The sequence below is a fragment of the Phyllostomus discolor genome, chromosome 4 (genome assembly GCF_004126475.2).
Source record: "Phyllostomus discolor isolate MPI-MPIP mPhyDis1 chromosome 4, mPhyDis1.pri.v3, whole genome shotgun sequence".
NCBI lineage: Eukaryota > Metazoa > Chordata > Mammalia > Chiroptera > Phyllostomidae > Phyllostomus > Phyllostomus discolor.
The window spans coordinates 112,638,731-112,661,980 of NC_040906.2; the positions used below are offsets into that span (position 1 = coordinate 112,638,731).

Genomic DNA, 23,250 nt, shown 5'->3' on the forward strand with positions numbered 1-23,250 from the left:
GTGCCCCTTATGAGCTGTGTCTTATTCGGCATATTCATTAACTCCTATAGGCTTCAGTTTCTTTATGTATGAGAGGATAATACAGTGCCTCTACCAAAGGTAGCCATTATTGTCATTAGGGTGGGGACTCAACCTCTTTGACATTTGCAGGCCCAAAGTCTGGGCTTAGACACGTGACGGCTGACCTCAAGCTTCTCTGTTTATCCCCAGTCCTTTCAGGCAACCCCAGCTTGGCCCAAACACTGACACCAGACTTCGGGGTCTCTGTGGCATTCCCGCCCCTCGCTATCCTTTCAGCTTTGCTCATAAAGCTGCCCAGGGTCCTGCTATTATTATTTTTCCCACCAAACTGCCTGGGCTTGGCTTTTGTTCATGAGATGCCTGATTAATGGTGCAGCCTGGGTGTGCTAGGGAGCATCCCTGTCTTTTAAATGTTGTCCAACAGTAGACAGACACCTGCAGGAGAACTCCTGAGGTGGGACAAAGGTTTCTGCATCCTACTTCATCCTCTCCTCTGAAAGTCTGTGCTTTCCTGAGCTTGTTTGGCCATGGGGTTACACATGTATACTTTTAGGCTTGAGAAAGGAAGTTGTGGTACAGGCTGTGTGTTAGAGAGTGGGGCTGGTCCACAGGGTCATGTTACTACATGAAACCAACACCAAACCGAAGTCATCTCCACCCCGAGCAGGATGGCTACTGTCTAGGAGAGATAGTCCCACACCAGTGTGTTCTGTTTTTGAAAGCTATTGGTGGTTTTTAGCATGGGATGCATCCATGTTTTCATGGTGGTCAACAGTAGACACAGCAAAGCCTATGCAATTTTCAGCTCTCCCCTGTCCAGCATCAACAACAGAGCCCCTACTCAGCTACAGTTACTCATTCCTCTTTTTAATTAACATAAAATGATGAAACACACTGTTCTCCTTAGAAGAGAAATAACATGATATGAACTCTCTTCCCTTGGAAGATGAGTGAGGTGAGTCCAGCTCATGCTTCTGTATTTAAAGACAGTCTCCCTCCTTTGGGTGTTGAGGGAGCCCTCAGCCAGGAGGGACCACCCACCCACAGACTCGTGCTGCCTCTCCCCAGCCAGGAGCTTCCTGCTTCCCAGAAGAGTTGGCACTTTCTGCAGGGTTATTCTGACACCAAGATAACACTATCTCTGGCAAGTTATTTTTGCAATACTTGCATGAAACTTATCATGTCAAGGATGTACATTACTCTTATGATGCGATTAGAATACATCAGCTGTCTTCTGAAGGTCTGAAATGACTCTCCTGTGAGAGGAAGAAATTTTATTTTAAGGCATTTTATTAAATGAAATAGGTGTTGGAAAAATTGGTTCTTTGAAAGAGATTCAGCTTAGAGCCTCAGCTTAGGCCATATTTCACAATAAATCCTAAATAAGTTGAGTGTGAATAATAGAATAATAAAATAGACTATAAGGAAACTTAGGAAATCATTAAATAGATAGCAAGCAATGAACAACCCATCATTATCATTGTTATAACAATAAGTACAAAAGCAATGGGAGAAGTCATAAAAGAAAATATCAATGGATTTGATGATATAAAAATAATAAAACAAAACCCTGCATATTATAGTGCACTTTACAAAGACTAGTCACTCTCATTGTTGGTAAAAGAAAGCAGAAATGGCCAGGTGCTTCCTGGAGAACCTGGAAATAAAGAAGTTGATGTCACTTTACAAGACTTGATCCAACAAAAATCTTCACCCAGATTTCTGTGAGATAAAGCCAAGAGGATATAAGATGTCAGTCATTGCGTCTGCCCTACCTATCTGCTTTAAGGGAAACCCCCTGCCACTCTCTCTGCTGCCTTGGTGGTCACTTTCTGAAACACAAGATCTTGCTTCCTCCTGGCCACCGCTGTCTGGCCCAGAGGTGGGTTTCTGACCCAAAGATAATACATTCTCAAGCAGCTGCTCTCTTTGAAGCCCAGAGTCATAAATTGGGCCAGCCAGGCTCTCTTTCTCATAACACTGAGTTAAGAAATAAGCAAATAATTAGCTTGTTAGCCTTGGGGACAGAATGTTTGAAGGTGCTTTCAGGTTACATCTGGGGTCAGAGTAGACTATGAGCAAGTGGGGCCTGTGGTCTGGATAGCCAGTAGGTTGCAAAGCAGACACACACATGTGTAGCAGAGACCCTGAGGGAGGCAGGGATGAGTTCTGGGTCCTGGAGCCCCCTTGGCTCCTGAGGGCCTTCAGGTGGTGGCTTTGGCTCCCATTCCAGTTTGGAGCGGTCCTAGATCTCATTACTGTATTGTGATAAGATTCTTGTCATCTCCACACACACATACCCTAAGAGCTATAGTTTACTGGGTCTCTGTTTCTGATAACCAAGAGATGATCAAATTAAAAGTAATTGTTTCTAGGACTTCTGGCCAAGATGGAAGCACAGGTGGACACACTGTGCCTCCTCACACAACCAAAAGAAGGACAACAAAAATTTAGAAACAAAAAAACAACCAGAACAGACAGAAAATTGAACTGTACGGAAGTCCCAACAACCATTCATCCAGACTGGTAAGAGGGGCAGAGTTGGTGGCTGGTGAAGAGGAACTGCAGCAGGAAAAAGCGATGACTGGCGACCCAGGCGCACAGGGCATAGGTGGCAGCTAGCAGACTCCGGTTGCAGACCCTGGCATGGATGAGGGGAGGCAACGAGCAGACCCAGTGAGGTGTGCAAGGCAGCTGGCTGTCAGCAGTCACACATCCGCACGTAGATAAACCAGGTGAAAATGGGCAGCAAGATAGACCATGTAACCCAGGGCCCCAGCACCAGGAAATAAAGCCTAAAAGCACTGATTGAAAACACTTGTGGAGGTTGAGGTGCTGGGAGAGATTCCCAGCCTCACAGGAGACCTAGAACAGGGTCCTAGAACATACACAAGCCCACCCACCTGGGAAACAGCACCAGAAGGGCCCAATTTGCTTGTGGGAAGTGGCAGAGGGGACTGAAATTCAACAGAGAGCTGAACAAGCATCATTGTTCCCTTTCTGATTCTGCCCCCACATACAGCATCACAACCCAGCAACTGGGTGCCCCACCCTGGTCAACACCTAAGGTTCCGCCCCTCACTACAGAACAGGTGGAATGAGACCCCTCCCCCACGCAAAAAAAAAAAAAAAAAAACATGGCTCAAACAGAAGAACAGATCAAAGCATCAGAGCCAATACTTTTAAGCGACCAAGAGATAGCCAACCTATCAGATGCACCGTTCAAAGCACTGGTGATCAGGATGCTCACAGAATTGATTGATTTTAGTTGCAAGTTGGATGAAAAAATGAAGGCTACACTAAGTGAAATGAAGGAAAATGCACAGGGAACCAATAGTGATGGAAAGAAAACTGTGTCTCCAATCAATGGAGTGGACCAGAAGGAAGAAAAAAACATCCAATCAGAAAAGAATGAAGAAGCAAGAATTCAAAAAAAAATGAGGAGAGGCTTAGGAACCTCCAGGACATCTTGAAACATTCCAACATCCAAATTATAGGGGTACCAGAAGGAGAAGAGGAAGAGCAACAAGTGGAAAACTTATGTGAACAAATAATAAAGGAGAGCTTCCCCAATCTGGCAAAGGAAATAGACTTGCAGGAAGTCCAGGAAGCTCAGAGAATCCCAAAGAAGTTGAACCCCCAAGGAGGAACACACCAAGGCACATCATAATTACATTACCCAAGATTAAAATGAAGGAGAGAATTCTAGAAGCAGCAAGAGATAAGAAGACAGTCACCTACAAAGGAGTTCCCGTCAGACTGTCAGCTGGTTTCTCAAAAGAGACCTTGCAGGCAAGAAGGGGCTGGAAAGAAGTACTCCAAGTCATGAAAGGCAAGGACCTACATCCAAGATTGCTCTATCCAGCAAAGCTTTCATTTAGAATGGAAGGGCAGATAAAAGTGCTTGTCAGATAAGGTCAAGTTAAAGCATTCATCATCATTAAGCCCTTATTATATGAAATGTTAAAGGGACTTATCTAAGAAAAAGAAGATAAAAACATGTACAGTAAAATGACAGCAAACTCACAGTTATTAACAACCACATCTAAAACAAAAGCAAACTAAGCAAACAAGTAGACCAGGAAGAGAACCAGAGAAATGGAGACCACAGGGAGGGTTATCAGTGTGTGAGTGGGAGGAGGAGAGAGGGGGGAAAAGGTACAGAGAATAAGTAGCATAGATGGTAGGTAGAAAATAGACAGGGGGAGGGTAAGAACACTATGGGAAATGTAGAAACTAAAGAACTTATGACACATGGACATGAAGTAAAGGGGGAAATGTGTATGGGAGAGGGTGTGCAGGGTTGAGGTGAGTGAAGGGGGAAATAGGACAACTGTAATAGCATAATCAATAAAATATATTTTTTAAAAAGTAATTGTTTCTATGACTCAGAACACTATCAACATGACTAGAGGTTCATCCTGAGAGGCAGGAGTGGGATATAATTGTAGTTTAGTAAGTAGAAGCCTAATATAAGAGGTATTTTATCTTTTCTGGAGAAAGGGGTACTGTGTACCAGAGGGGGCAGGTCTGTCTTGAAGCTGACTGTAATTGCTGTAGGATATTTGCTGCTGTGGGCAGTGGACATTGGGTGAGGCTTCACTGTGACCTTGAGAATCTAGCTCTCAAAACACTTCACTTCTCTTTGTTTTGATTCCTTTTGTGCTTGGTAATACCTATTTACTAACCTTCTAATAACTAATCCATTTTGTTCCCTAGGAAAAGATGCCTTAGAAGGAGGCAAGTTTAAGAGTTCCTGTCTAAAAAGAACATCTTCCATGGTATATTTAAAAATTGCCTCTTTGGTTTATAGTGAATTGATTGACATGTGTCATTCTTTCTCAATCCAGATAGCCAAGGTCAGATCCCGGATCCTGATACATTCACTAAGTTCAGACCACCCTGTCAGGACTCTTGGGAAGTAGCCATCCATCTTTTTCTGCTGATGTTCCTTTTTTTATGCATGACAATTATTGGTGTTACCCATTGTCAGTTACTATACTCTACAGCCCTCCACCTTGCTCAAATCTTATGTTTTGTTTATTTGTTTTATCCCCAAAATGACAGCAGTGCATTCAATCAATTCCATGAAGATATCAGCTGTACTGATTATGGACTGTCATTCAGATAACTCCATGTCTTGGAATTTCAACCTACTGAATTGTTACAGAAGGGATTTTAAGAAATCAGCTTTGTTCTCTCTAACTCCATGAGCCCTCTCCGAAAGATGCCTGTTTATCCTGTATGTAAAGGTTCCTAGGATTTCTACCCATTTAATTACCCTTTTTGGGGCAAAATGCCTTTTTAAATGAGCAACTTTTTTTTGCAATACAATTGAAAATTATTTCTTGCTTTCTGAGTCTCCTTAAAGATGAATTATGTCATTGGCCTACCTGCATGATATCAGGTAACCAATAGTGGGTTCTCTTACAGCTGTTTCTTTAACAGGAATCAGCTCATGTGTGATCAGTGGAAATGATGTTATTGGGAGTGGTCTCTCTACATCCCAGCCCTTGGTCCAGTGTGGCCAGTGTCCTTTCTTTGAAGAGAGAATCTCTCCTGCTGGGTGGCTCTTTTCATCTCTGTGCACTGTTCATGTCTCTGTTACTCAGTGCCTCGACCCTCCTCATGCCCTCTTCTATCACGATAGCCTCAGTTTGGAAGAACAAATCTTCTGTTTCATATAGCATTTATTTATGCATTAAGAATTTAACATGTTTTAAAATTTATATTATGATTTTTATTAGAATTGTAATTGGTTTGTTGGAGTTCTAGTTATAAAGTTGCATGGATTTTGAGACATCTTCCTAATCTTAATTTTCCTATAATCCTTGTTATTTTTAGCATGTAATCTTGTATTCATTGCATTATAGCAGGAGCAACTGTACTTAAAACCAGTTTTTGAGTTACTAATTTACAGCTTTCTTTTTTCCCAGAACAAATAACACAACTATTTATAACTAAAATCTCCTTTACAGAGTTCTCGTTTCAGGCAGCAGCTATATTTCTGAGAGGTCTGTCGTGAACATGATGGTTTTTCTGCCCAGTTAGACAGGGCATTTCATTGCCCTGGACACAGGGATCGCCTCAGAGAGAGCCCGTGATTGAAGCCAGGACAGTCATTCCTCCTTATAGGGACTTCTGTCAAAATTGTTGGGAAAAATCCCTTATATTAGGATTATGAATTCTATAGACCATGCAGGCTTAGAGCTTTCAGAGGCACTCTCCCACTAAATGCAGAGAGGTTATTAGAGAACCTAGGCAAGTAGGATTGCAAGATTGAAGAAGGAGAGGAGAAAGAGGAGGGGGAGGGAGGGGATGGGAGGTCTAGAGGAGGAAGAAGAAGTGTGCATTTGAAGCCAACTATATTCCCTGGACTTTCTGGTTACAGAGACAATAAATTCCTTTTTATGCTTACAGCCAAACATCCTGACCAACACAAATTAAGCCCAAATTAATTGAATTTTTGATAGCTTTAATTTAAAAATCAAACTAAATACTCTAATGCACAACCAGAGCTTAAAACAAACATGTGGTGAATCACTCCATAAAGCAAAACTCTACTTTGTAACTTTTTAATCATCACTTTAGCTGCTTTTCTCTGAACCATCTCTCTTCTGTGGAGAGTTACTGAGGATATGTAACGTGGGCGAGGAGAGGCTGGGCAGAGTGAAAGGGTGGTGTCTTAACTTCCCCATTTCTTATTTTGCAGATATAGTATTTTTCCCTTTATGGTAACAATTTTGTTTTGTGTCCCTGATGACTTCCATGCCTGCCCTTAATCAGGCTTTCTCTAGTCCTGTCTGTGCTAGTTTTGGTACTTAAGCATAAGTACTTCATTACACCTTCTCCTTTTAAACCTAGGTTTATGTTTTGAATTCTCTCATGTTTTCTGAAGCATTTTCACTAAACTCGCTCTGTTGTAACTGCATACAGCCTGAAAACACAACCCTCCCATTTTCCAAACCATTGAATGTGATAGTCAAAACCTATGTGGGTCATGGAATCCTACCAGGATACCTGCAAACCCATAGCACATCTTTCTGCAAACTAGAAAAAGGTGCTCTAAGATGCCCTAAGGGAAGATGTGACCCTGATCTTGTGCACATGGAGCAGGGAGCAAGGGCAGGCTGGGTTTCAGACCCCTCTCACTGCCACAACTGAGCCCATTAGTCATGTATGAAGACCCTTTAATCTTCTTGGGCTATGTGTGCATGGGCTAGGGTCTAGTTTGAGCCTAGGGTCTAGTTGTTGGGCGCATATCATGTAGGATGAAGGTCAAATACTCAGGAAAACTTAGTAGCAGCCTAGTAAAATTTTAGTTAGAAGAAAATGTCACAGTTAAATATACCTGAATTTATGGAGGTAGTATACTGTATTTAAAAGTTTTTAAGTTGGATAGAAATTGATTTTAATTCCAGCTTGGCTGCTTAGTAGGTCACCTCACTGAAACTCCATTAAAAATCTGCAAAATAATGATAATACCACATTTCATAGACTCTAGACTGTATCAACTGTAAGATATAATCATCATTACAGTGGTTTTTAAAATATAAAAAATTTAAAATCAGATTATGTAAAAGTAGCCAGGTGGGATGATTAACTGTATCCTGATTTAAAGTGTTAAGACTATAAAAATTGTGTATCTTAGAATATATGACACATGGTAATACTCCCTTATAGCTAATGGCTCTTCTCTGTGAGGATTAAATGAAATAACATATGTCAAGTTCTTGCCATGGCTCAGAGTCAGTGTTCAATAAATGGAGGCAGTTGTTGAAGCTGGTGACTAATAGTAACAAAAGAATATACTTGACTCAGGTCTTCATAATTTAGCAAAATTACCTGGCTGTTGTTTTTCCCCTACTCCAGGATGAGACACCAGAAACCAACATGCACAAGTAGGTCTAGAAGTAAATCTCAGAGGAAAATTAAAGTACAGAAAATGTACAAAACTGAAAAATAGTCCTATTTATTCTGCTGATGGAGACCCAATCTGATTTCCCCAAATCCCAAATGTACAAGAGCAACATTTTTAAAGAGAGTGTTGTTCAGATGGTGGGTTGGGATCCTTCTCTGGATTTGGGGTAGGAGAAAGGAAACTTTCAGAAAGTTTTGTCAGCTCTTTTAGTGTTTGTCTTTTTCCTTCATCTCCCACTCACAGTAACATCTATGACATTTCCTGTGATTTTCAAAATGAGCATTGACTTGATTGGCTCACTCGTGAAAACCCTTCTGTGTAGCACCCTGTGACGTTAGCTCTCATTTAGGCCTGGACGGGTCTGTGAGGGATGAAGACGTGCCAAGAGGTGTCAGTCAAACCCTTTCACCTGCCTCCAAAGCAGCTGGTTCCTGGACTGGTCTAGGAGTGGGACTTATGCCAGAAAACAGCCATTCATTGTTCTCTGTTGCCAAAGACAATGCTGCCAGTGGTAGAAAGAGCTCTGATGTAGAAACACTGATGCAAGAATTCTAATGAGTGAAAAATGTCCTGTTTTTGCACTACCTCCAAAGCATTCTATTTCTTTTCCCACAGTTTGGGCTCAATAGCATTTCCAAAGACAGATAAATGGAATCAGGGTGTATATGAACATGTTCAAAACACCACTGACATGATGAAAAGCTCTTGTGTGTAGAACAGGTAAACACAATGAAAATGACTCTTCTATGGAAACAAATATTCTATTTTTTTATTCTTCTATCTCTGATCTAAACTTGTTTCAACATCAGGTTTGATCTAAATAAATAATGAACATAGAAGAACAAAAAGAAGTTTGTGGCAAGAGTTCATCTACCTAGTTTGGGGTGGCTTGTTATAAGAAAAACAAATAATATGGAAGTTTCAGATTTACTGACGATGCCATGTAAATATAGATTTCATGTGGTCACTGTCAAGTTGATAGCCTTCAGAATGAAACTCAAGTGGCAGCTCTAGGTCACAATGCCAGAGAAAAGCCAAATTACCTGAGAGGACAGAGACGACCTAAACTTTAAACACGTGGGCTGGTTGATCTGTAGTTCCCACACACCTTTTTCATTTCCTTTCTGCAGGCCAATTACTCTCACGCTCCACTGCATCTCACTTCTGCCCAGGGGCCAGAGACAGCAGGTGGCACAATTTGGGAGTGAAGCTGAGTCATCATCCCATGCAGGTAACGATACATCCCCACCATGCTCTCACCTCCTGACCTTTAGATTCACGAAAGGACTCACTGGGAACTGAAAATGTCACTTGATTTAATTTCTCTCTGGGAAGTACTAGCTAGTTCTGCTAGTTCTCCTAGTAAAGTCATAAATATCCTGAAAACAGTTCCTTCAAGGTTACCTTGGAAATTTTAAATATGTATATCAATTCTACCTTATACCTCCTTACTCTTAACCTTGTGTCTGAGATGCAGTGATGGTGGGTTTGCTCAGTAATGGGGTTGAGTCTCAGTGACCCACTTACCTGGGCCCCCTTGGATCAAGAGCACATTTGAAAGACGAGTGACTGGAACACCAGTGTTAGTCTGCTATTTGCACAAAATGAAGAGTGACATTGGCTTTATTAGTACCACTGAACTAGCTGCTTTCTTGTTAGCAGTGAATGTAGGAATCTTGACATTGTTAGTCTCCAGAAAAAAACACAGGTCTACTTGCCCAGGGCTTCTCCTAGCATATCTGCAATTACAGACATCCCCTGTGGTAGCTCAATTACAGCCTCACAGCCTCGGCCCCTGCCGTGCAGCTGCAGGGCAGCCTCCGACTCACCTAATCTCAAGAATATGGCAAACTGGATCCATCAACACACATTACTGCACCAAAATTGTGGAGAATCTAGGATTGTTTGCGACAACAACTCAAGGTCTCAGACTGAAAAGCTAAGTATATTAGCATAGGTCGTTGGTGCCTTCCATCAGTGTTGTTCCATCAGTTTCATTTGTGATGGAACAGTTTTATTTTGGTATAAAGTGTTAGATATTTTTAAAGAGCAAAACCTTATACTGCTTGTGTGTGTGTATGTATGTGTGTGTGTGTGTGTGTGTAGAAGCTACTTATTTATTTATTTGAGAAGCAATTTATAAAAGTTCTTTCCCTCTTATCTCCCCAGGAATAAAAACAGACCATTGGGTCTTTTGAGTCAGATAATGCTCACAGGTTGGCTGATCCATTGAAGCCTGCTTCCCTGTCTCCCTCCTGGCCGCCAGCCAGGAAGGGAGGTCAGCACTGACCTGCTGTGGGGTATCTGCTTTCCTGCCCCAATCAACTTCCTTATTGCTTTGGGTCACTGATCCTGAATCAGATAAGCTATGAATACTATCTCCAGAAAAATGCACACACTCTTAACCCCTAATTTTTTTCATGCAGCTTCAGGAGTTTGGGGCCCAGGCCAAGAAAAGAGCTTTATATAGGGTTTTAAGAAACCAATTATATTAAAGAAGTTATTAAAAATTTAAAACTTTTTTGGTACAGAAATATCTATGTGTTTTTATAGAAAAGCATTAAACAATCAGATCTAATGATGAGTCTAATAACTACTGTAATTTTGAAGTACTGATGACTATAAAAGATATTTTAGGATGTCTGCCAACTGTGCTGTGAAATGAAAATATCTGTGATTTCCACTGGTGACAGGTGCTGCTAGTTCTGCTGTGGTCTGCTGCCTACACTCATCACTAAAGCAGTGCTAAACTGCAGTCAGAGGTCAGTGCACATGGAGGTGCATTTCCCCCCATCCCAGACCCTGGACTTTAGGTTACGAACCTCTAAGACTCTAGAGGTTCTTGGCCTGGTGCTGGGTATAGCCCTTCTGATTCAGGCCAATGAGGAGAATATAGAGCTCCCATTTGCTCAAATAAAACATCCAGAGGTTATCACGATTTTCAATATCTGTAGAAAACACCAAAAGCAACATTCAGAGTGGCTTTTGTCCCATCCTTTTTTGTGAAGGGAGGAAGAGTGGGACAAGGAGGACTCAGAGACTCAGCTGTGAGCAGGCTGGTAAATTCTGCCTTCCCCGCCACAGTGGCCAAGGCTCAAGGCATCCCCTCTGCGAGGCTGCCCCAGGCTGGGAGATGATCTCCATGTGTCTTCTAGCTTGAAATGAAAGACACACTTTCCTCTTGCTTTAACAGAGATCTGTGGCATACTTCTGTTGAGTCTGCCTCTGGTTTTACTCTCACCTTTCTCAGGATGCTCACTTCAGTGGGGGAGCCCTGCTGAGCAGCCTGCATCCTGGGTAGACACACTGGCTCATTTTTGCTTCCTCCCATTGGCTTACTGAATGGTACCAAAAAATATGCACCTGTGCCAAAATGCTAATATAAGCCTTGGGAGGTGTAAGAGTGTTTCATAGCACTTGGAAAAATGAATTGTCACTGTAATCCTGTGGTGATGATAAGCTGAGCTATTGCTGAAAGACACCTGGGGAAAGTTTTCTCATTGGGATACTAGAGCTCAGGCCTGCATGGGGATGAAAGTTCAAGTTCTAGACAAAAGAAACTGCTTTTCCTGATGGTGGAAGGGAGGGATGACAAACTTCCAAGGAAAGGCATTCTCAAAGCACTTCCCTGGCAGGGCCCTCCGGAGCCAAGGTGCATGGCTTTTGGGAAGCACATCCTGGCCTGATTTTCACCAGGAAAATGGTCTGTGAGAGAGACTCACAGATGATCATTTGCTCACCAATTTTACTTCTTGCTTCATTTATATTTTCTCCCAGGGCCTTTGCTTCAGAAAATCTGGAGAAAAGAAAAAAAGAAATGAAGTTTATTTTTTCTCTTCAACCTAAATTATGTTTTAAAAATGATAGATTTCTAAGAGGTCTCTAAATTATTATAAAACTTTATTAAAAGGCATAAAATAAAATCCAAATAAATGAAATATACTAGGTTTAAAATAAAGATAAATTTTGTATTAATCACTGGTATTGTGAATTTTTACTCCTCCACCCAGCATAGAATTTGCATTCTCACATTCACTAACTTATGACTTTCAAATTCTAGAATAAAGCATGGCTGCATGCTTTCTGTGCTACGTGTGCTCCACGGCGTCAGGATCTTATAGTTATAGTCAAAGACCACGTACTTAGTGTAAATTAAGTAACTTTTTTTCTCTTATTACAAAATCCTGTATCAGAAGGCAGCAACCTGTGGGTGGTCAGGAGACAAATCCAGCTCACCACGAGCTACTGCGAAGGGCCGGTGTTGGGGCCCAGCCGCGTCCAACTCACACACTGTCTGTGGGTGCTCGCCTGCTAGGACGGCAGAGCTGAGCAGACTGGACACAGGCTGCGTGGCCGGCAAAGCTGAAAATGTTTACTATTTGACCCTTTACCAAAAACGTTTGCTGACTCCTATGATAGCTGACGTTAACCACATTTTGAAAATATAGAAACAAGAAAAAATATCTCTAATAATCCCTCACCCAGAAAGAAGCACATTTTGAAATGTTTCCAGTCTTTTTTCTAGCCAGTTTTTTTTACAGTTAAGATCATGCCATATATATGGTTTTGTGCTTTGATTTTTTTTTCACTTAGCATTATAATGTATTTCCCCGTGTCTTTATTTTCTCCCCACTGGTTCTATACAATCTGAGAAAAACTTAAGCATACGAAGGAAGCACGCAATGTTAAAGAGATGATGTGAACAATAGTGGTAGCTCATCTGATGGAGCACCCAGTGTCCTTTCAGGAAACCGAAGATACTCGAAAGCTGCTCCCCAATTTCTATTAACCACCCTCTAAAAATGAACATTTTAATTTGATACAAACATACCCATTGAAAATAAGTGTGTAATTCAGAATGGTCTACCATTTTCAGATTGCCTATGTGCCAGAAAATATACAGTCAATAAAAAAATACCAGAAAGGTGGAGACAAAAGACTCTCTGGATCTGTACAGCAAACATGAGTATCACCTCAACAGGTAATGATTCGTGGAGAAAGTGGTATCCTTGGAAACCAGTAGCACTGAAAGGTGGCAGGTTGCAAATCTGGTGGTGGGGGATGAGATGTACAGTTAGGCCCACTTTCCCCAGCATCACACTCAAGGGTAAAAGGAGGAAAGTCAATCTGTTCAGGTGAGATGGCAGAAAACAGCTGGTGGAGGCTGCCCACACGGTGGGTTTTGTCCTTCAGTCCTGAGACAGAGAAGGTGCTAAAAAAACCATGTTGATACCTTTGAACGAAATGTTGGATGAACAAAATGAGCAGCCTTCCAATTCCTCTTGTACTTGACATCAACGACATTGTCGAGTTTCTTCAGGAAGTCAGAGTCCAGGTGACTGTGTTCGCCGGTCAGTGTGTGAAAATATGCTAACTACATAGTCCTTCACAACAATGTGATCCATTACACGGATAAAATATAAGAGAGCCTTGTTCATATCTACTGATATTATAGGACTGTTTCTTCCAACGACCACCATCACTTTGTGACCATAGTTGTCAATACCTGTTTGGTGTAAGGCTTTTAGAGAAGCAATATCAGAGAGATCTTCAGATCTTGCTTGACATAACCAGTGATTGTAACAGAATTCCTTTCAGCTCTGAAGTACTGGAGAGAGATCGCACCCCCGTGTTCTTAAAGTGGGTCTGAGGTCCTGAGCCTTTTTCCAGGGGTTTGCGAGGTGAAAATTATTTTCATAATAATACTAAAACATCCTATGCATTTTCCACCATGTGGACGTCTGCACTGATGGTGCAGCAACTGCTGGGTGAAACTGCTGGTGCCTTCGTAGGAATCAGGGCGGAGGCCCCTGATGGGGTGGGCAGTCAGTGTCCTTCACTTCTCTGATGCTGCTTCTGCAGGGCTGCCTCTGAGAACAGTCCCTGAGAGATCAGTCTTCTCTGCTCATCAATATCTCCTTCATTCGAGCAAAAGCATGAGAGCCAATGAAACAGAGGATCAACTTCCAAGCCTTCATCTTCCTCTTCTTGGTCATCCTCACTGGGTTTCTTACTTATTCGAATCTGCTGTTCAGGTTCAGGTACCAAGGCTCCTCTTCGACAGTTCCAATATCTGCAGGTAGGTACAGCAGTGGTAACCTCTCCTCCTTCAGTGACCTTGGGAAGTCCAGAGGTAGCAGCTTTTGATAAGTAGCCTCTTTCAGTTCAGAGACAGCAAATACTACTTTTTCAATGGTCTCCCCCATGAATCTCAAAGAATCTCCTTACAGTGTGAAGTGCTGTATGTGTTGCATCCTCTATAGGATAACCTTGTTTCACAGAATTGTTGACACAGAATCCAACAGAAGAGATTGACTGCTCTTTTACCAGCTGAAGTACATTTCTGTAGCAGCTGTACAGGGAACTTGCGGCTGCTGTGTGGTAGCAGCCCTTGTACATTGGCCCCACTGTGTGAATGATGAACAGGGCGGCTAAATGAAATTTTTTTGTCAATTTGGCTTTACCCATCTGGCAACATTTAAGTTTCTTGAGTTCCTCCTTCAAATCAGACCCTGCAAACATGAATATACTGTCTTTTTTTTTTTATACCCCCTACTGGGGACCTGGCCCATAGCCCAGGCATGTGCCCTGACTGGGAATCAAACCGGCGATCCTTTGGTTCTTGGGCCGGTGCTCAATCCACTGAGCCACACCAGCCAGGGCTGAAGATACTTTCTGACACAAGATTCTTATCTAGGATTTTCATTGCTGGTGTTCACAATGGCCGTATAGTTCAGTAATGCCACATCTTTCCTGAGGAAACAAAGAACCACTTTTCCATTGATATTCTTTCTATATAGAAAAGTTGATCTAATAGTGTCTGTTTCAGTTGCAGTATCAGGACCACTTAATTCATCTTCACAAGAGTCACCCCAGTTTGGTAGTGTATCCACAACTACAAGCTAGGAAGCTGCACCCAAGGTATCCATAAAATGGGAACTTCAGCTTGTCTTCTCCCAAATTCCTCAGCAAGTGAATTCACTGGAGACAGTAGCCCCTCTCTCCTCCTGGATAAACTGTCCCCAGCAGCACTTCAGGTGAGAGGAACCCAGTGGCTGGGGGAGATGAGGCGGGCTCATTATTCCAGAGAACTGACAGAACTGACCCCGCCCCCGCCCCACCCCTCTGCCTGCAACCCCTCCGAGGCCAAGTCTGGGTGCCTCGCCTCCCCATGTCTTTAAAAACTTCTCCATTATCTCTGATGGCTGTCTACTTGGTGGCTGTTTACTAATGCACCAGATGGTTGTGTTGATATTTACTTAAAGATTCCTCTATATTTTCCCACAAATATTGACGAGACACTGTGGAGAGCTACAGAAGTGGTGTAGGTTAAGGCCTACATGAGAAACATGCAGTCCAGGACCTTATGAAAAATTAATTGCTTTCCCATCTTCTCTTTTCTGCCATGAAACTGAAGAGGTCACTGAAAATCTACGAAACAAATATATAACATATGGCTACAGTATATCATTGTGCTACTGGGGCGACACTGGCTGTGCCATTACAGTGCTGGGGAGGGGCCTATCCATGAGTCAGGAAAGCTCATGTACAACGTAGGACTGACCTGGATTTTATGGTGCATAGAACTTTTTAGAAAACTTTTATTATGGAAATTTCCAAATAGACACAAAATAGAAAAACAGAATGAACCCTCACATACCCATCATCATATGTTATTAATTGCCAACACTTAGCCAGTTGGATTTTAGTTGTCTCCTCTCTCCCCATCCTCTCTCCACCTCTCAAATCTTTCTGGAACCCAGTAAAACCCAGATGTTTTATTTACCCATAACTGCTTTAGTTGCATAGGTTTTTGTTAGAGGAAGGAGAGAGAGGAGGGCATTTCAGGCAGGGGAACAATATGAGCAAAGGCCAGGGTGCCACAGCTGCTCTGTGCTTGATGGAAAGAAGTGTGAATTATGTCACTGCTATTTTCCAAATCTGTCTCCTTGGCCTGTGACTACAGACAGGGGAAGTTTCCAGTGAAGGGGACTAAATTTTCCTTCAACGTTAGGTTTCTTGGAACTCCACCCCTGGCTCTCTCATTAAGGGTATTCAGGCTCATCAAAGATTATGCATGTTCTCTCTTCAGTTAGAGCCTATCACCTCCTGGAGAGGAGTGCAGTTTCTTTTGATGCCATGCAGATTGAATTTGGCTCGGTCTACATCCCTATGACATGTAGGTCACTGTGTTGGGCTCTGTGGGCTTGCACTGGCTTTGTCTGCTGGGCAGCCATCATCTGAGGTTCTGTCCAGGTTGCTCAGAAGACAAGGACTCTTCATGCTTTGTTTCTGCCAAGTGGGGGAACTAGGACTGTTTGATGGCCACCCTGTCCATCACCAGTACCTAGGATTTCATAGGATTTGACAGTCCTTCATTGCTGAATGAATGATTCCTCTTCCTGCGAGATCTGTAGAGTATGGAAACTAAAATTATGAAAATGCAAGAGCAAGGCTGCAAAGCTGCTGAAATTCATGTTACCACTGGTAGACAGCTGAGTGGAGCTAGAAGAGCAAGGTACTTTAGCAGAATAGGCAGCCTCCATAGCAGCACTGCTCAGAGTAGCCCTGACAGGCCTGGGACGAGGCCCCAGGTGACCACACCACCACCACAGCAGTGCCGGAGGCATGGCAGAGAAAACTGCTTGGTGCTGCGGTCCATTCTCTCCACAGAGCTGCCCAGGTCTGGCAGACATGGTGGGGGACCCTGTGAGCTGTTCCAGCTTCTTCTCTGCAGCCCAGTGCCAAGCTAAAAAGGGCTTACCCACTGAAGAGGTGTGGCTGAGGGCTATCCTGTCTCCATGAGACCATTTTCCCTTTACTCCATAGTCGTCACCACTGCAGGCCACCCACCCACATGTGTTCCTGATCCCTAGTTGTCAAGACAAACTTTTCCTTAAGAAATCCCAGTCCTGAGGGAGATGAAAAGGGAAAGGAAGCTACCAAAGAGCTGAGAAAGAGGGTGACCCCAGGCTGCCATGCCCTCATTCTTCCTTGCCCACACTGCCCCATAAGGATCCCAGGCTGAGTTCTGCTCATCCAGACTGTGCCAGGAGGAGTCTTCGACTCCTGACCTTCTAAAAGATGCACATTCCCATTATTGGTGTGGCTCAGGGAGCCAACCTGTGGCCTAGGTGGGGAACCTGTGATGATTTTCCCTAGTGCACAGGCCTCCCTCCCCCTACCTCCCCCAATAAATGCCCTAAGCTGCTGCTCACTGTTGAGGAGGCCCTTGAGGAGGGCCAGGTAGAAGGCTCTGGGACTCAGCCAGAACCTCCTGCGAGTGCCTTGGGTCTCACTGCTGGGGCCAAAGTGTTCCCATCAGGGAGCCCCAGGCTGTGTGCTTACATTGGAGAGTGCAGCACTGCTGGGGACAGGTCCAGTGTGGGGCTGGCAGGCTGTCCTACTCACCAAACAGAAACATCTCTACCTTGTGGTGAGGCCTGGGTTTGGAAGGGAGAAGGAATGCAGCATTTGGCTGTTCTTTCACACCTGGCTTCCCATGACATCCAGCCTTCACAGATCCAATTGCATTCATTTTGTGCCTGGCACCGCACTCGCCACGGTCCCTAGAGTGCAATTCTCTTCCATTGGCTTCTGTGTCACATCACTGGGCTCTTCCTGACTGCTCTGTCTCTGCTTTTCTGGGTCTTCTTCTGTAGGTTTCATCCTAACCCTGTCCTCATGCTAGTGCCTCATCTGTAATCTCTAACTCAGCTCTGCTTTATTTCCTGACCCTCATCCAGCTGCTTATTGGATGCCCTACAAATAATTAAAATTCATTGTTTCCAGAGTAGAACTGATTGCCTTCTCCAAAGATTTCCCCCTCCATCCCATCTTTTCTCATTTCATTGCAGGGCACCAACATGCACCCATGTGCTCATGCCAATAACCTGCACACCATCCTTTGCTCCTGTCTCCATTAGCCCCTCCACTCAATCCTGGAGTCTCATCTATTCTCCATACTCAGTATCTATCATAACGTTCCAGTTAGCTTTGTTCTACTTGGCCTTATAGAAGAAGCTATCATCTCTTTCCCAGATTACTCTAACGACTGCTTGTTTGGCTCCCTGCATTCATATTACTTGTCTTTCCACATTTTAGCCTGAGTGAGCCCCTATCTTAAAAGCAAACTTGATCCTGTTATTCTCTTGCTTAAAACTCTTCAAGCACTCCCCAGTGACATCAGGACATAGCTCAGATTCCTTAACATGGCAAGGCAGACTCCTCCACCTCTGGCTCCTGCCGATTTCCCCAGATCTTCCCTGGCATACACACCTCTGTCCATCCAGGAGGCCTGAATTGTTTTCAGTTCAGAGTTCACGTTTTCTTGCTATTCCCTTTTCTAGGACCCTCTTTTCTTGATCTGGCTAATTTCTACTGACACTTCAGTTTCAGCTGAGATGCCTCTTCCTGTGGACAGTGTTCCAGGACCATGTAAGTCTGCAGTAGGTGTCACCTATGTGCTCTGCAGCACTCCAAAGTTCTGGCACCACAGGCAGATAGTGCACTGTATTGGGATTGCTTGTTTACTTGTTTGTTTCCCTTTTGATATCCTAAATGTCGTGAGGATAGTGACCACATCTGTTTAATTCACTCTTATATCCCAGGAGCTTAGAACAGGGGCTCATACTTAGTAAGAATTCCATAAATTCTACAGAGTAAAAGGAGGGGCACGTGAGCAAGCAACATTTGTGGTGTGGGGGGCGCAGGACTGGGAGCCAGACATTGGGTTCCAACAACCATTCTCTCTCTTAGCAGCTGGATCTCAGAGTCCTCATTTCTGGATGAGAATGAGACACCTCTCAGGGCTAGGATGATGTGAAAAGTTCATGTGCAAGTGTGCTTTGGGATTGTGAATCATGACCACTACCTGGCCCTGTGGGAACCCCAGGGGTGGGGTTGCCTGTTGGATGAAGTAATCACAGACAAAAGTAGATGAGCATCATCTTGGCAGCAAACCAATGATGGGATCCTTGCAAGTCAATGGTCAAGGACACCCAACACAGTTTCAAAGTTTTTCATCTTCAAAGGGAATACAAAGGATAGAGGGATTGAGTTAGAAATTCATGCAACTTCCAGGGCCAGCCCCTGGCAGAATCCCATCCTGCCTTAGTGTGTATCTGGCAGAGACAGATGTCATCACTGAGGGAACAGCTGAGGGGGCCTGATGAAGAACCATAGACAGTTTACTGGGGGCCCTGTGCAGTGGCTGCTTTAACCCAGGGCCACAGAGGAGCTAGTGTTCAAGGGCTCCCCAAGGGCCCCTGCAGTCATCTTCTTTGTCCTGTCAGCTTGGACAGTTCCTTTAGGCCAGTAGAGCAAACACATCATTGGAAGGCAAGGGGGCTCCTACAACATCTTTCCTAGTATTTTTGTCTAGAGTGATGAACTTAATATGTTATTTGTAGAGTGAATATATAACTCTTTCCCCTGTCAGAGAGGAAGAGAGAAGACTGGGCCTGTATCTATGCCACTGCCTTTTCTGTAGACCTGTGCCTGACATGGTACCTTGGTGCCTCTGCTATATTGCAATTAAAATGCACCTTTCATTTCCCTTACACTTTTAGAAATAGGATATTACTGTTCTATTTTATCTCACTTCTGCCTCAAGATGGCTGTTGTCTTGTTACCTGTTGAGAAGTTCCTTCCCTGACTCTCAAGAAGTCTGTTGCTCCATTGTCCTACTTCTAGAAAGATATATCATGATCAGTTTTCTTGACTGCTAAGATTTCCCAAAGTCAATTTCAAATTGTCATTCTGAAGCAAAACAGTGTTTTTGAGTATAATTTCTGAGGCCAGCACTGTCTTAATAACTGTAGGGTGACTGAAGATTCTAATCTAATCTCTACTCTCAGAGCTTATAATTCTAGTTCAGGAGACAGGTGTAAATGCAAAAAACAAATGAAAAAATAATAAAGGTTAAAATTGAAGTCTAATAGGAATCAGAGAACTCCTATTTGTCACGTACATCATTTCCAGATGGTGCTATGAGATTTGTTGGGTTTAGAGTCTATGTCTGAAGGATCCAGCTGAGTAAAGGGAAGCTTTTCTTGGTTTAATTCATGTTATCAAGGACTTCTTTCCAACTGCAGTTAATCTCCCTGTTTTTTCTTCCTTTGTTATTTAATGGCACTCTTTGAGTGACAGATTCAGTTTGTATGAAAGATCTGGCACAAAAGAGTTAGCTGTGTGGTGCTGGGCACATGGGGTTTCCAGACTCTCTTCACACTATTATATCCCATGAGGATGAGTCATGCCTGAAAATGCAGCGATTTTCAATCACAGTTGTCTTGTACTGAAAAATTGGCTCTAATTCAGTGAAGGGCAAACATCCTATTAAGGTGCCAACATCTTTGTTGTAACAGGCAGGCTTTCCCCAACTGGAAGCCAGAGCTGGGAGAAACTAGAAACTGCCTGTGAGGGCAGCAAAGTGTGCAGGTAAGAAGGGGAAGAAACCCCTTCTATTAAGTAACACAGACATGTAAGCCACTGATCATCCCCTCCTAAAACTCTAAATCAACTCTTACACCCTTGGGGAGCTGGGGGAATCAGAAGGGATCCCTATATTTGTTCTAGAACTTGATTACCGTGGGTTAGAGAGGCTGAGCTGGCCCAAGGCTCAGGTGTGGAGGCAATTAATTCCGAGTCCCTCTTTCATGGACTCTGCCAACATGACATCATGACACTAGAACCAATGACAAGAGTTATTTGATATGGAAGTAGGGATAAAATGGCAAGCCAGGTCACTATGTCCTAGTTGTTGGGGACTATTACAAAGGTAGACTAGGTAGTCAGTAGAGTTAGGAAATAGTTTAATGCCATCCTGAGGAAACTCCACTGGTGTATATCTATTCCTAAGACAGCTAGTCTTCCCAGAGATGGTCCGTATGATGCTCCTGATCTCTGGAGGGCATGGGAGGGAATGGGAGCAAACATGTGGAGGGAATCAGGGTTATGGTGGACCAGTTCCTAAAGTAAGGGCGGCATGGAGGTCATCCCTATAAGCATGTGTGGGACCTCATCTTGATGCCTTCTGTAGGAACACTGGTTCACAGTTATCTGTTTTCATAGAAAAACATTTTCTTTAGTCCTCTTCTTTAAGCAGTCATGAGCATGTCATATATAATAATTGAATACATTTCATGAATGCAAATAAAAGCTCCCTCCCTGAGAAAGCGGTAGGTCGTATGTTAAACTCCCCAGTACCAAATATTCCTTTAATGATCATTTATTACAGTAACTTCAAACAGATGTGACATTTTTTTAAAATGTGGGCAGGTCTCCCAACTTTTCATTTGACTTAAAAAGACTGATTTACTGCTGGGAAAAGCTCTTTCCAGAGGAAAGCTTTGTGTGAGTTTCATTAATTCCTTTGCTCAATGGCCTCGGGGAAGATGGGACCACCAGTACTACCAGCCCATCCTGCATGATTTACATGTATTTAAACCTAAAAGCACATTTGTCACATGGGTTGTCAGAACTCTACTACAGTTTAGTGAGCTCTGTAGTAGGAGGCTTCAAAAGACAACATCTTCATCTCTGTCTGTCCCCCAACCCACCCCACCCCCACCCCCTGCTGGAAACAGACCTAATTAGACCCGAGGGTACAAACCAGGACTGGGAAACATGCATGCTAGTTTTAGAATAAGAGAGATGAAGTAGTATGTCTTTTTAGGCCAATGGTTCTTAAGCTTGAGTGTGCAAGAGAATCACCTGGTAACTGGTTTAACCTGTGGAGGTTTTGAGATCCTATCTCAGAGCTTCTGGATCTCAAGGTCTCTGGACGCTGCCTAGGGAGAGGTTTTTAAACCTGGTCGCATGTTAGAGTCTTTAAACAAATGGATGCTCAGGCTTTATCTAATAGAGTCAGATTGTCTGGGGAGGCAGGCTAAGATATTGGCAGCTTTTACAAGCTCCAGGAAGCCAGGTTATAGGCACTGGTGTGAGCAATGACACCTCAGACAGGGACACAGCTAAGGGCTCTTTGGAAGTTGTTACTGGATAAAGCAGCTGTAGTCTAGCTTGACATGCTTACCTGCAGACAAACAAAGTATCCTGCTTCAACATGTCCCACTGACTCTACTAAAAATACATGGCCTACAGCATGGAGAAGCCATGGGCGGTTTGTGAACCCCTGATTTATATACCAAAATGTGTGTGGATATGCATGTGTCCATCTTTCTAGGGAGGGGGCTCTCAGCCTTCACCAGCTTCACTTCATTTTCCACTCCCATCCTTTGTTTTCTTTGTTTATTTACTTACTCACTCATATCTCTGAGTCTTGGTCCTGTTATGTTCCCCCACAGAGGTAACCATTCTTATGGTTAAAGTATGCTAAAGTGTATCTTTTTTGTTGGACTATTTTTGTTTGTGTGTGTGAATATATTTATAATTTACATAAAGTGTGTGTTCTCAGGACAATCTTTGGTAGCACGTTAATCCATTGCTCCCACAGGCTGCGTCTGACCCCACGGAAGCTCTCCCAGTGTTTCACCTGTCCACGTCCCCAGGGATGGGCACCCAGAAGGTGTCCAAATCCCTTTGGCCACCCACAGAGCTGCGGCAGGCATCTTCATATGTGTCTCCTTCTGAACCATGAGAAATTCTTGGGAGATAAACCTGGGAGGGGAGTTGCCGGGTCACTGGGGTGCATATACTTCTTTGGACTAAGGAGGGCTCCACTGTGCTCCAGACGGCTGCTCCTGGTTACACTCCTGTCACGCTCACTGCATTCGTATTGATGTAAGGTCCCACCAACCTTCCCACCGAGTATAAAAGCTGTTGGTTAAGGTGGAAACTGGGCCCTCAAAGCTGATCGCTGTTCCTTTCTGTTTTCCCAGTCCGCCTTCTTTCCCACTCCCCGTGGCAGCTGTGCTGAACCTCCATTACCATCTGCACAGAGAAAATACAGGTCACCTTTAATTTTCTCCTTCTGCTTGTAAACGCATTGGTGTCAGCCACATCTTGCTTTGCTGTTCTACTCAGGCCTCCTCCCAGGCCTGGCGGCCCTCACTGTGATTCCCTCTGACTGCCTCCCGACTCCCAGAGCCTTGCTGTGGCAGTCTTTCCCTTGCTTCTCTCTCGATCTCTTGCTTGTCCCTGGTTTGCTTCTGTGGCCTACAGTCTCAGCTGAGTCTCGGAAACAGACTTCCCTTCTCCTTAAGCTACCTCCCTTTTTCTTGTAGAAATGTTTTTACCTATAAAACGAAAAGTTTTTAAACTTTTTGAACATAGTGTTTGCTCAGTTTCTTCTGACTTGCTTTGTCATTCTTGACACTCCAATCCTGGTTCTTCTAGGTGCCAAG

The 23,250-nt window shown here is 43.6% G+C and overlaps 1 protein-coding gene and 1 pseudogene across 3 annotated transcripts in view; both read right to left on the reverse strand.

Moving 5' to 3' along the window:
- Positions 1-23,250, reverse strand: part of KIF6 (kinesin family member 6) — a 413,362-nt gene that overhangs the window by 72,440 nt on the left and 317,672 nt on the right. For all 3 annotated transcript variants that reach the window (XM_036024067.1, XM_036024068.1, XM_036024066.1), the window contains one exon: positions 11,683-11,738. In XM_036024067.1, coding sequence (XP_035879960.1) covers positions 11,683-11,738 — 56 coding nt within the window. The remainder of the gene's footprint in view (positions 1-11,682; positions 11,739-23,250) is intronic.
- Positions 12,710-14,871, reverse strand: LOC118500190 (annotated as a pseudogene).